Below are 14,311 nucleotides of genomic sequence, written 5' to 3' on the forward strand. Positions count from 1 at the left end.
ATATATATATATATATATATATATATATATATATATATATGGAGTATTAGATTAGATAAGAGTAAAGTATGACATTTTGAATAGTTTTAGAAGGTGGGAAAGTTAGCACATCCCACAAAAATGGCTATAATATTGGATAACCCAAACTAAACTACGGCATCAGATTCATTCTTCCATTTCATCCATGAAAAAAAACGGAAAAAACAAAGAAATGAATAAATAATTAATGAAGTCGAAAGAGGCTTGTTAAAGGCATTATTACAGATTTCAATGATTGCCTAATAAATCGCATATCTTCCTGTTCACCGGGAGGGCAGGAGATGGAAAAGAAGCCTAGAGGACTCTCTCTCATCTCCAATTTATTATCTTCTCTGGCGCCGCCCTCATCGCCGCCGCCTACCATGGCGACCCTCCTGGTTGTTCTTCTTTTCGTCTTTATTGCTTTGGCCAACCCAAACGCCATTATGCTCCACGTTCACGCACAACAGTTTCTTTCTGCAAAGTCTTTTGAAACCTTCGTTCCTCCCGATAATTACCTCCTCAACTGCGGGTCCTCCTCCGCCGCCACCCTTCCCGGCGGCAGAATCTACCAGCCCGACCACAACACCAACAAGTACTTGTCTAACACCGGAGAAGAGATTCAGGTTTCCGCTCCCCAAGGACAAGATAATGATAAGGACATTCCCGCCATCTACCTCAGCGCTAAAGTCTTCGTCAGCGAGGCTACCTATACGTTTCACGTCACGTCCCCGGGCTTGCACTGGATACGCCTCCACTTATGGGCATTTAACGCCCCCGGGAACGACCTGAAGACCGCCACATTCACCGTCATGACCGAGACGTTAGTCCTCCTCTGGGATTTCCAAATGGAAAACGAAACCGCCCCCACCCTGAAGGAGTTTCTGGTCAATGTCACCACGGAGCGCTTCCCGTTGACTTTCAGGCCGGCGAAGTCAATGGCATTCATCAACGCCATTGAATTTGTGTCTGCCCCGGACCCAATGTTTAGCAATTTGGCCACTCTGCTTGTTCCTGCTGCCGAGCACTTTGAATTATCAGGGAACGCTTTCGAGACCATTCACCGGGTTAATGTTGGGGGGCCTCAGCTCGACCCAGAAAAAGACACCATCGGAAGACGCTGGGATTCTGACGAAAAGTATCTTAAACCTAAAGAGATGGGACAAAAGGTTTCGGTTTCACCCGGACTTATTTCTTATCCTGGTGGAGGAGGCTCCCCTGTGATTGCTCCGCCCCTGGTTTATGCCTCCGCCATAAAAATGGCGGATTCTGGAGTTATGCAAGCTCTTTTCAACATAACCTGGCAAATGGATATCGATGACGATTTTACCCACCTTATTCGTCTGCATTTCTGTGATATAGTGAGCAAGGGTCTAAACGAGCTCTATTTTAACGTATACATCAACGACAAAATTGCCATTTCCGGGCTGGACTTGTCTACAATCACCTCCAAGTTAGCAACGGCTTACTTCAAGGACTTGGTCATAAATTCTTCCATGGTTACCAGCCCGCTGAAAGTCAAAGTTAGTCCCTTGAATGACGCTCAAGGCACTAAGAATGCGATACTTAACGGGATGGAGGTGTTTAGGGTGAACAACTCGGTGGGTAGCTTAGATGGGGAATACGGGGTTGACGGAAAGGCCGCTGATGGACATTCCGCCGGCGGAAACGCTGCAGCTGCTGTGGGGTTTGCGATGATGTTTGGGGCGTTTGTTGGGCTGGGGGCAATGGCTGCAAGGTGGCAGAAGAGGCCCCAAAATTGGCAGAGGCGGCAGAGTTTCTCGTCCTGGTTGCTTCCCATCCATGCCGGAGATTCAAGCTTTATGAGCAGCAAGAGTAAGAGTAACTCAACAACTGCGGGGTTAGGGCGCTTCTTCACACTTGCAGAATTGCAGGAAGCAACCAAGAACTGGGACCAGAAAGCGATCGTCGGCATTGGAGGTTTTGGCAACGTCTTCCTTGGAGAAATCGATGATGGAATCATGGTGGCCATCAAGAGAGGAAACCCACAATCCGAGCAAGGCATCAATGAATTCCAGACAGAAATCCAAATACTGTCCAAGCTCAGGCATCGCCATCTGGTTTCATTGATTGGGTATTGTGATGAGAATTCGGAGATGATTTTAGTTTATGAATACATGGCCAATGGACCACTAAGAGACCATCTCTACGGAAAGGACTTGCCCAGCCTTCCTTGGAAGCAGAGGCTAGAGATATGCATTGGAGCTGCCAGGGGACTTCACTACCTCCACACCGGTGCATCTCAGGGGATCATTCACCGTGATGTCAAGAGCACAAACATCTTACTTGATGAGCACTTTGTGGCTAAGATGGCTGATTTCGGGCTCTCCAAAGATGGACCCACCACGGGGCAGACACACGTCAGCACGGCCGTGAAGGGGAGCTTCGGCTACCTGGATCCAGAATACTTCAGAAAGCAGCAACTTACAGATAAGTCAGATGTGTACTCATTTGGGGTGGTGCTGTTTGAAGTGTTGTGTGCTCGTGCAGCCATTAATCCACAGCTGCCGAGGGAACAAGTGAACTTGGCCGAGTGGGTGATGCAGTGGAAGAAGAAGGGGTTGCTGGACAAGATCATTGATCCTACCCTGAAAGGCAAAATTGACCCTGAATCGTTGGAGAAATTTGCAGAAGCTGCTGAGAAGTGCTTGGCAGAATATGGTGATGATAGGCCTTCCATGGGTGATGTGTTATGGAGCCTGGAATATGCTTTGCAGCTGCAGGAAAACTCTATACAAGTAAAGGCTGAGGATGAAGATATGGCACCTGCAACAGCATCAGCCTCAGCCTCCCCTGCTGCTGCAATCCCTGAAAACCGGCTGCCCATTCCTTCACCTGAGCAGAGCACTGCTGGAGCTCAAGAAATTAATGAGCATTCAGAAACCACAATGTTTGCTCATCAGTTCTCTGCCCTCAATGGGCGATAAATGTTCAAGTGCTCATCATGAAAAATTTTATGCTTACAAATGATATTCTTGGTAGTTCTGTAAATGATTTAGTGCTGATCGTGCAAACCACATTAATGGTTGCACACAAAGTTCTTGGTAATGCGGATTCACACGATGGCAAAACCAAGTAATAACCCAACAATGATATATTAGTATTAACTACTAGTTCTCTTTCCATGCTAGTTAGAATTTGACATGTTCACCTTTCATTGTCCGCCTAATGAGCATCACTAGCCATGAATTTCCCAATTCGATGGCGTGAGCCCAGCATCCTATTAGCAGCAGCATCTTGTAATTTCCCGCAACATCCAATTTTACATCCTTCAGTTTTGACTCCTTGCTCTCTGTGCAGCCTTTTCTGTTGCCGCTGTTGCATTGCTTTTCACCTTAATTGGTTACTGTTAGGATGGATCAAATACAGACTTTCAGCCCACAGGGAAATAAAAACAAAACCAAATAGCAGCAGAATTTGGGAGAAGGAAAACCATTTACTACATAATTCTGGAAAAAGGAATTATGAAGGCATCCTAATTCACACGTCAGCATCCTTTAGATCAGTAGAGATCCTTACGTTTTCAAGGTACAGAAGCACAGCTATATCTTCCAAGTCACAATTTATGTTACTGCTGTTCTTCCAATGTCTGATGATAAGCAAAAGTTTGATTACTGGAGGTATCAAATCTTGTCAAAATTTGACAGTCCAGCACCTAAACATCAATTAAGGAGTTAAAAACTAGCAAAACAATCAGAATGCAACTATAAGGTACAGAACTAGACATAGAGATGCTGCAGAACTAAGCCCCAAAAATAACTATTGCTCCCCTCTGCTTCTTGCAATAGTTAGTATTTCCATCATCTACCAAAATGACATCACCATCATCATTATTAACTTCTTCCGCCTTTCTCTTAACCTTTGTTTCATTGGGGACATACGATAAATCCGAACCAGTAGCAACAGTACTGTCAGATAACTTTCTTTCATTTCCAAGAGGAAGTTCAATGCTCGTTGGCAGAAGTACAGAATCATCATCCTCATTGGTCTCCTGAGTAGCAGCAGTTTGAGATGCTATAGATGTGCTTGTACCATTGTGAACTTCCTTGTTTATAGTTTCAGTCGCAGGAGCTCGAGTCCATCCAGAGAGAACCATTTCATCAGGTTCTTTCTCGTCATCAAACTCTTCCCTGAAATAATGGAGCATATGAAACAGTGAAAGTCAGATCATATTGCTAGTAATAAGGGAAAACATGATGTTCCATCAATTAATAAAGTAGCAACCATCCAGACTATATACATAGATAAAGCATAGCATAAATTACTTGGCAAGATTCACGAAAATTCTGGAAAGCATGAGTTTAAGCTTCACCAAAATTTGATTGGGAAACAAAATCCAAAACAACTACATTTTAGACATTTAAGTTCATAAAACTTTAAGCCGCCATACACATTAGTTTCCACCATAAGAACTTAGTTGAGCTTGAATGCAGTGACAGATCACAGATGGAAGGTAAACTTTAGAATAAACAAATCCTATCTACAATAGTTTACCAGCTAAACCAAAAATAGGGGAAGAAACAAACCTATGCTTAATATAGATATTACAAGTTAGCTCCTGTCGGAGATCCTCAACAGTGACAGTGGTGCCCCCAGTAACAGGAGATGGAAGCTCACATAGTACCTAAGGACAATATAAACAAAAAGGACAAATATTAGTACTAAAGAAGATTAGCAAGCAACAGAAGAGAGATTACAAGTCAACTACCTTGTCAAGGTTTGCTGTGTAATTCACTACCATATCTTCCTCAAGATCATCACCCACCTCATAGAGAAGTGCTGCTCCATGCATAACCAGTGGAAAATTCATACCTAGCTTTGCTTTCACTATCTTCTCAACAAAATCCCTCAGCTTTGACCTATGAGTATTGATCTCAAGTGTAAAAGGTGTCTGCCAGCAAGTATTGTATGAGAACAGATTCAAGTCCATACTAAGATAAAATTCAAAATTCTTTCCAGAAAGGCCAGAGAATTTCACAGCTGTTGAAGTTTATACCTCAGAACAGACATAGCAGGATTTGTTTGGTTCAAATGGATCAACTGGCATAAGCATCATTTTTCTGGAAGGATGTTCAAGACAATAGGTCATCCTACATATAAGATGGGAAGATATTGAGCAGCAATCACCAGGTAAAAGAACTTAGGAACTACCAGTATTTTGAGGTCCACCAAAAGAATCTATTTATGAATTTGTTCAAACAGAAAACTAGCTAGCATTTTGTTAATTAGTGAAAGAAGGCTCATCCTAATGATCAGGAAATGTAACAGAAATTAGTTGCCACAAGCTATTAACTTGAAGGAATTTAGCCCAGTTATCAAAAAGCAAACACCAGAAATTGGCTCACCTGCAGTTTTTCAGATCATTTTGCAGCACCTTAATAGCCTCAATCACAATCAACCCAGCAATTATAGCATTTGTTGTCGCAACAGCATGCACAATATTTCCAGCAATACCTTTCGCTTCAAAAAGGTTATGCAAGGGAATACCAAAGGAAGATGCCCGAATATTAGCAGCAGCAGTTACAAATTCCACAGCTAACTGATCATCTTTTTCAAAACTCAAGTTGCCAATCTCCTGAAGAGGTTCAAGAAGTAAACACTAATGATAAACTAAAATTTGGTAAACACTATTACACTAAGCCTAATTAAGATATTTTAAAAGAGTCAAAAGTCAAGACATTGCAAAACCTTTGGTCTTTTCAAGAAAAAGAGCTTTAGACACTCCAAAAATACTGTAGTGTTTTCTTTCAAGCTCCATAACTCCTGTGGATTTTTAAGACCCAGAGATGCCATTGCAGACACTGATGAAGGATCACCATCTTTTGAACCTCTATCTCCATTTCCATTATGTTGAATCTCTTCAGATGGCAATACATCTCTAATGTATGTAGGCCTTGGTTTGTTACGATTCTTCCATGCTTCTTCATTTGACAATGCTACCTTAATGTTGTAGCCAAAAACATGGTCATATATTCTCTTCCCATATTGTTCAACGTCCTCATTTGGTCTGCATTCAAAAATATCTTCCAAATGTTCTGATGAGCTACAAGAATCACTAGAGTGCACATTCAGATCATTTTCCTGATTCTTGTCCCCAAAAAGCTTTGCAAAAAGCAGATCTTTTGCCCATACAATGCAGTGAACAAACTGCAATGTCAGAAAATCAGGTTAAAGCATGCTTTTGGAACCAGATCTTCAAAAAAAAAAAAAAAAAAATCATCATGAGTGAGATCTATATAAGCCACAATTTCGATGAATATATTTTGGGCCTATTTACTCCTAGAAGCACTTATGCTGATCTTTTACTTTGTTTGGATAGGCTTATGAATATGGCTTATGGCTTTTGGAAAGTTGTTTTGCAATTGTTATTGTCTCCATAAGCCATCAGAAGGAGCTTATATATTTTATTTTAAAAGAAGCTAAAAACTAGCTTTTCAAGGACCAGTTAAATCACTTGCTCTTTTTGAGCTTATCTAAATTTGCTTATCTTAAGAGTGCCCATTTAGACTGTTTGTCCAAACTGAGAAAAAATCAAACACTTTAGCATTTCCCTTATGCATATATAATCTACAGTCTACACAATAACCTTACTGAATATCAAAAGCATTGAGTCATAACCTTAGAACAAGGACAAGCCTAAAACTATTCCCACCAGTGGAATGAATACCTTTTCTTTAAAGGCCAAGGAGTACTAAAACTAAACACTGATTTATTGTACATTAACCCAATTGAATTTATGAGAGTCATTTTCATAAAACAATAAAAATATCACCAATACCTTGGATGGAGTGCTTGTAATTGTGCATACAGGGTAAATTTTTGGAGCTGGTTTAGGTTGGCACTCGTAACACTCTGTTTTGCCCTTCACATGCACAGTAACCTGCCAATACCAGAATGCAAAACAACATGAATTGCAAAACAAATCTAGGTCATCATGTTTCAACAGTGGAGTATATTCCTTACAAAAAAAGTAGGTGGTCAAAACAAGACTGGGAAACTAAGAGCAGAAAAGTAATCCTTTTCTTTCCCTCAAGTGAATTTCTGTCTCATAGTTATAATCTTCCAGCATATAAGAGCAAACAAAATTTGTTTGTAACAGTCTTTTGACTTATAACAGAGATAACTAGTTTCCCCCAGACTCAGAATATTCATCTAAACTTAATTAGAAATCTTTGATGGCACACATAAAATCTCAAGTAAATAATAAAAACATGCAAGAACATAAAACTGAAATAAGTTTTAAGACACCAGGTGAAACAGTAATCCTTAAGTATCTAACATTACCTGTCCCAAGAAACCAGTAGTCCCACTTTCGACCAATGGAACATTGGCTGCCAAGCAAAGTCGGTTCACATGTCGCCTAGCATCTAGATTGTCAAGGCCATTAAGAACAACATTGAATTGTTTAAAGAAATCCACATTGAAGTCAGTGTCTTTAACATTTGCGTGGTAAGGTGTAATTTTCATTCCAGGCCTAAATTTCAAGACGGCATCCCTAGCAACCTGGGTGAAAATTTGAGAGAGCATATCAATAGAGTGAATGAATGTGCCATGAAATAGCAACTTAAGGTACGGACATGCTTTACTTACTTTGGACTTAGATTGCCCAACATGAGATTGTCGAAATAGAAACTGTCTGTTTAAATTACTCACTTCTATTGTGTCCATGTCAATCTGCAAGTGAATATGATTCAATGATAAGAGATTACAGCAATCTATACAAAAATAAATAAATAAATAAATGCAAGTATATTATACCATCCAAATATCCAATCACTTGTATAACCCAACTGTAGAAATTTTCTAGAATGATATATAACCTAGATTATCAAAAGCATATATGGAATTAGTATCGGGCACTCAGAGTACCTAAGTTCACAGCTATAACTTTCCAAGTTTGTCACATAAAAAGGAAACAGCGTAGATCCATAATCTGACCATAGCACATTAGCACTATTTATTTCCACTCTCCATATACCAATTAATTTACTGCTTCCCACCAAATATCCATTCTCACTAATTTTCAAGTCCTAAGTTCCAACCATTGCATGGATATCCTTGTTGCATGGTTTCCTATCATTCCCAAATCAGAACAAACTTTTAGTAGTGCAATAATCAAACTCACTTAGACTAGGTCAAAGAATAACCTGGAAATTTTAGTAATGAGTTTATCATCCAAACCAGAACTTCGCGACGCAACAAATTGCGAAAACAGAATAAACAACTTGAAATGTATAAAGCCTTTGTTCCTAAAACTCATACACAGAGTGCATCACTACAAAAGTCATAATGCTAGACCGATAATACTAAGTTGCAGATATTAAAAAACGCTAGACCAGAAACCTCGGAACTTAACGTTTTGCAGAACTCACAATGTGTACGTCTTGGAAGTCGGAAAGCGCGAGGGTTTTCAGAAGCTCGCAGCCAATACCACCGGCACCAACCATGAGCACTTTCGCGCGCTAAATAATGTCAAAAACAATACGATCATTTGCAAGGAATATAGGGAGAAAAAAAAAAACACGCAAATAGGTAGAAATGAAAAATTGCAGCGAGAAAAGAGTGTTGTGTGCTTCCAATAGTAGTTTGCATACCTTGATTGCAGATAACTGTTCCTCGGAAGCCATTGGAGACCGGAAGAAGAGAGTTGCAAGTGTGTTGCTATGTGAAAATGCTATAACGCGTGTATTGTATTGCGCAGAACGATGCACGGAGTCAATCCGGTTTCAAAGAGAATGTTTCCAGGAGGAAATGGAGCCAAAAAGACTTTCTTCCTCACTAAGCCATGGGGGCACGGAGCGGTTGCTTTTTGCGACTTTTGGAGGGTGCACCGTCATGTAACGAAAGAGGTTTTTGCGGATTTAGTCCCACAATTATAGTGACACTGACAGAATTGATCTATGATTTTTGAACCTTGCAATTTTAGTCAACGATTATTGATTTTTTTTCAAAAATGGTCCTTCCGGCCACTTTTCCGTCAAAATTTCACCGGAAAAAAAAAATTCCATTTTTAGCGGGGTTAAAATTGACTTTTTACTTATCTCAAAAAATTAAAAGAAAAAATTGATATTTGACTACATACAATATTACTGGGCTACATACTACTGCCCCAGGCGGCGGAGTTCCTGGAGCAGGCAGGGCTGTCAGTAAGCGGCGGAGCGGCCGTGGCGTTCCCCGGGCTAGTTGGGTTATCCGGCAGCAGCATTGGAGTGGTACATGTACTCCGCCGCCTGGGCCAGTTGTAGCCCAGTAATATTGTATGTAGTTAAATATCAATTTTTTTCTTTTAATTTTTTGAGATAAGTAAAATGTCAATTTTAATCCGGCTAAAAATAGAGAATTTTTTTTTCCCGGTGAAATTTTGACGGAAAAGTGGCCAGAAGGACTATTTTTGTAAAAAAAAAACAATAGTCGTGGACTAAAATTGCAATGTTCAAAAGTCGTGATCAATTCTGCTAGTGCCACTATAGTCGTGGGACTAAAAGTGCAAAAAACTCAGTAACCAAAACCACCAAAAGTTAAAATTAACCAACTATAATTACTTCTTCCCCTAAAAAATAATTACTTCCTCCCTAACCTATTAACTTCCACTTTTAATTCTTGAATTCTTGAATATTAAGTAAAAAAGTTAAATAAACTCATGTATTAATTATGATTGATCATTTAGGATCATGAATTAAAATATGATCCATTTAGCTTATTATATCTCAAAAAATTTTCACTACATTTTTAACTTGTCTCTGATCGATAGCTGCGGTAAAATTATTATTGACATGAAAAATAAAATGCTAACATGTTATATATATGGATGTTTTAGACAATTTTTTCTCCTAAAATGTTGAATTCTCAACCTTAAGGGCTTCACGCCTTAGCCTAATCGAGCATGTGGGAGGAAGTAAATCGTGATAATATAGTGATTCAACACACATGACCAAAATGTCGATGCGCACAATGAATCTACCCACATTGAGAAAAGGTAGTTTTGAATGATTTCTACCCTAGTTCATCATATTCTTCGCCATTTGTAATCTCCATCGCCAAATTGTCATCAGGCTCTCATCAAATGTGCATAAAAAGCCTTAGACTACAAACCTCTATTGTATTGTAAATGTGGGCTGAAATTAAATTCCTAATTTGCACAGTAACAGAGATTCATGCAATAAATTTTATGGGAAGATGAGAATTGTTTTTGTTGGAAATTTTGTATATTGTGTGGGTGAGTGGACTTTTTTTTTTTAAATCATTTTGCAAATGTATTATATTTTGTGTGCCGAAATTGGTTCAAGATAGATATGGGTATGATTTTTTTTTTTTTTCTTTTGTTTGAAAATATCAAGTATCCAACCACTAAATAACATGTTAATGAGATGGAGGAGATAAAGAATCTAATATATGGATTGCAATATGAATTGTATGTTGTCCGGGAACTATTAGAAGCTAAACTAAAGGAGAAAAAACTGGAAAATTGTAGGAGAGAAATTTTGTATGATTAATGCTTATAATTGCAGCGCAGCATTACTAAGAAAAGTTTTCTTTAATAGGTTTACTAGGTTTTAGAGTTTAGTGGGTGCACTCAAAGTGGTTAATGCTTGTATTATAATTTACTGGGTAAAATTCCAATGCTTATTTCAAAGACTGTACGTTATGTTTCCATTATGTCCAACTTTAATTTAATGGGCAATGGCAAAATGTATTTGATTGTTCATTCTATTTAATACTAAGCAATGCGAGCTGTCAGCTGTGCGAAAATGCAAAACGGCAAAACGTATTTGTTTTTCTTTTTGTTTTTTTTTTTTTTGAATTGAAAAACATTATCTCACAAAATTAAATTCAATTGCTAATATTCTTGAAGGATTTTCGCGGTCCTATTGCTAATATTCTTAAAGAATGCACTCGGTGGATGCAGAAGGATTGACAAATTAGTGTTTAGAGCAGAATCGTGTGGCAGATTCTTTGGCTAAACGGGCCATTCGTCATGAACGTAGTTTGAGACTGATTGATGATCACCTGGAGATGGAAGTGGCTGCTTTGGTGAATGATGACGCCTTTGGGTGCCGCAGAGACGCACTCATCGTAGAGTTGATTTTTTTTTTTTTAATGCTATTGACTTTATTACAATGTAGTATATGTTCATAACTATTTTCTCAATCTACTGAAGCACAAGGTGTTTGGCCATCCTAGAGTTGATTAACTCGGGTGATCCCCTCTTCTTGATTAAAAAAAAAAATGACTATGTGCATGAATATTAATGAGATTAATGATGTCTAACACATGGACTTTTATTTAGAAGATTGTGAGTTCGAGTCTCAGTGGAGGCGTTATTGGCTCTTTGTGTTTCAGCAGGTTGAGAAAGTATATGAACAGAACTTCAAATGGTTATTTGTGTTTCAGCAGGGTTGAAAAAGTACTTCAAATGGTTATTTGTGTTTCAGCAGGTTGAAAAAGTATATGAACATAACTTCAAAATGATGTCATTTCTTTTCATGAAAAGAGAAAAGAAACGACACTTGTTTCGTGCCATTTCGCAAAAAGTAACTCTGTTATTCAGTTTCAGTTCAATACAACTACAGTTTCATTTCGATATAATTACATTTCATTCGATATTTATGCACTCAAAAATGTAAAAATGTTATTTAATTTTATTTTATATACACTATAGTTTCATTAAAACACAACTACATGATCATTTCGATATAACTACAGCTTCATTGCACAATATACACTCAAATATGTTAAATGTTATACAGTTTCATTTTATATACATTGTAGTTTCATTTCACCACAACTACAGTATAATTTTGATATAACTGCAGTTTCATTTGATACGGAGTAATATATAAAATAATATGTGAGGCAGTGTCGGTTTAGATACACTGTAATTTCAGTCAGTAATTAACACACCAAAAAATGTGTGTTTCATAACAGTAACGACGCGTCGTTTCTTAATTAAAGAAATTGCGTTGTTTTGACCGCGGTCCATGATGGCTCTGTTTGGCAGAGCTTATAGCTTATTTTAAGCTACTAATAAGTTATAAGCTCTGTTTGGTAATGTTCCCAAAATAAGTTTCTAGCTTAAAATAAGAGCGTATTTTGGAACGCTACCGAAGGTAGCGTTTCAAAATAAGCTCTTAGATTCCTAGTTTTTTTTTTTTTTTCATCGTTATCCTTATTATTTTAAAGAAATGACATAATTTACCCTTCCCAATTAAAACCTTTTTCTTCTTCTCCTTTATCCGCAACTCTCACAGCAAATATTATTATTATTATTATTATTATTATTATTATTATTATTATTATTATTATATTTACAACAATATTGCTACTTCATTATGAGATGCTAAATCATGATTATGCTAATAATTTTCAAAATGTTAATTTTTTTTAAAGATAAAATGTTAAATTTTAATATATAAACAAACTAATTTAAATTTTATGAAAATGTCTTTTTTTAGTCTTTTTACATTTATCAACTTATCAACAATCTAATTTTACTAAACACTTTCAATCATAATAGCTAGTTTAACGGCTCTTCAATTTTCAGTTCTGAACTTATAAATTTTTAACTTTCAGCTCATTTTCAGCTTTCAATTTCTAGCTTATAGCTTTTCAGTTAGATTTGCCAAACAGAGCCAATATAAGCACACATGCAAACCCGACCTAAATTTTCACAATCGTTATGCGTTGGACCCGTGTCCAGCATGCTTGCTGGACACGGGTAACAGTGCCGTTAGGCACTGTTATCTCTTTTTTTTTTTTTTTTTTTTTTTTTAAAAAAAAAATTTCAGACCGCTTCGTTATAAGAGTATATGTTCATAATTTTATTACTATATTATTAATAACTGTACATTCATAACTCCATAACTGTACGTTCATAACTCTATAACTGTACATTCATAACTCCATAACTGTACATTCATAACTCCATAACTGTACATTCATAACTCTATAATTGTACATTCATAATTTTCGAAGCTCTATGTTCACAATTTTAGAGCTCTATGTTCATAATTTTATCACTATATGTTCATAATTGTAAGTTCATAATGTTAGAGCTTTTTGTTCATAATTCGATCAATAACTGTACATTCATAATTCCATAACTGTAGATTCATAATCTCATAACTGTAGATTCATAACTCCATAACTGTAGATTTATAACTACATAACTGTACATTCATAATCTTCGAAGCTCTATATTCACAATTTTAAAGCTCCATAGTCATAATTTTATCACTATATATGTTCATAATTGTAAGTTCATAATGTTAGAGCTCTGTGTTCATAATTTCATAACTGCATAACTGTACATTCATAACGGCATAACTGTACATTCATAATCCAAAAAAAAAAAAAACAACACCGTTAACGGCAAAACGCGCGCGATTTTTTTTTTTTTTTAACTAAATGACGCGTTTTTTTTTAAAAACGACGTCGTTTTGGGCCCGTGTCCACAATTCACTGTGGACACGGGTCCAGGGCATAATTTGCCAAATTTTCATATTTGGGCCGCTTGTTGAATTATCCATCGCTGCGCGCACGCCCAATTGCATTTTGCGGTGATGGATTGTTCCATTTGCTGACACATGGATTGGGCCAACATGCTGTTTGTTGTCATTCCTTCAGCTATAATGGAACTAAAATAGTTCGATCCGACTCCTGAAACTTGGCAAATTATGTTGTGCAACCGTGTGCACCATACATGCTGTACACGAAATTGAATTTATAATTTTTATACTATAGATTAATAATTATTGAATTTTATATTCACAATTACAAAACTCTATGTTCATAATTTTCAATGTTCATATTCCCATTTGTTGAACTTTGTATTCACAAATTACAGAACTATATGTTCATAATTTGATAACTATACAGTTTAGAAATTATGAATCTATATAATAAAAATGATGAATCTATAATATAGAAATTATGAATCTACAGTATAGAAATTATGAATCTATAATATAGAAATTATGAATCTAATTCCGTGTGCACCTTGCATGGTGCACATAGTTGAACATCATAACGCTCCCCTGAACTTTTACTGCTTCTTCCACAGCATACTTAGCTGTCTGGCAGATGGTAAAATTTAGACCTGCACGAACTTTATTTATAACTTATTGGTTCAGTAGACAGTATTTGAGACAAGAGATCAATGTACCAGTGTAAGACTATGTTTAAAGTTGATAGATTCTTTATGCATATTAACATTATATTTGATCATGTCTACTGAGTCATTGAATCACTGTGATTTATATTTTCTTAAATATTC

General features: G+C 37.1%; 2 protein-coding genes across 7 annotated transcripts; one reads left to right on the plus strand and one right to left on the minus strand.

Moving 5' to 3' along the window:
* Positions 1-121: 121 nt before the first annotated feature.
* LOC109161570 (probable receptor-like protein kinase At4g39110) lies at positions 122-3,273 on the plus strand. Its single transcript, XM_019310021.1, has 2 exons — positions 122-2,977; positions 3,190-3,273. The coding sequence occupies exon 1, from the start codon at positions 321-323 to the stop codon at positions 2,964-2,966; it is 2,646 nt and encodes an 881-aa protein (XP_019165566.1). The 5' UTR covers positions 122-320; the 3' UTR covers positions 2,967-2,977; positions 3,190-3,273.
* Positions 2,981-9,609, minus strand: LOC109161571 (SUMO-activating enzyme subunit 2-like). 6 transcript variants are annotated; one of them, XR_002050935.1, is made up of 13 exons: positions 8,634-8,875; positions 8,412-8,501; positions 7,630-7,713; positions 7,324-7,542; positions 6,818-6,919; positions 5,728-6,186; positions 5,385-5,614; positions 5,036-5,129; positions 4,748-4,930; positions 4,566-4,663; positions 3,899-4,169; positions 3,480-3,694; positions 2,981-3,385 (listed from the first exon to the last, which is right to left on the minus strand). XR_002050935.1 is itself a non-coding variant. In XM_019310024.1 (13 exons), the coding sequence occupies exons 1-12, from the start codon at positions 8,664-8,666 to the stop codon at positions 3,608-3,610; spliced, it is 1,950 nt and encodes a 649-aa protein (XP_019165569.1). In that variant the 5' UTR covers positions 8,667-8,875; the 3' UTR covers positions 2,981-3,385; positions 3,559-3,607. The 6 variants fall into 6 exon arrangements, 4 of the variants coding, with proteins under 4 accessions (XP_019165569.1, XP_019165568.1, XP_019165567.1 ...); XR_002050934.1 differs by having other exon boundaries at positions 3,473-3,694; XM_019310024.1 differs by having other exon boundaries at positions 3,559-3,694.
* Between the last annotated feature and the right edge of the window lie 4,702 nt (positions 9,610-14,311).

This window comes from Ipomoea nil, unplaced genomic scaffold, assembly GCF_001879475.1.
Source record: "Ipomoea nil cultivar Tokyo-kokei standard unplaced genomic scaffold, Asagao_1.1 scaffold2926, whole genome shotgun sequence".
NCBI lineage: Eukaryota > Viridiplantae > Streptophyta > Magnoliopsida > Solanales > Convolvulaceae > Ipomoea > Ipomoea nil.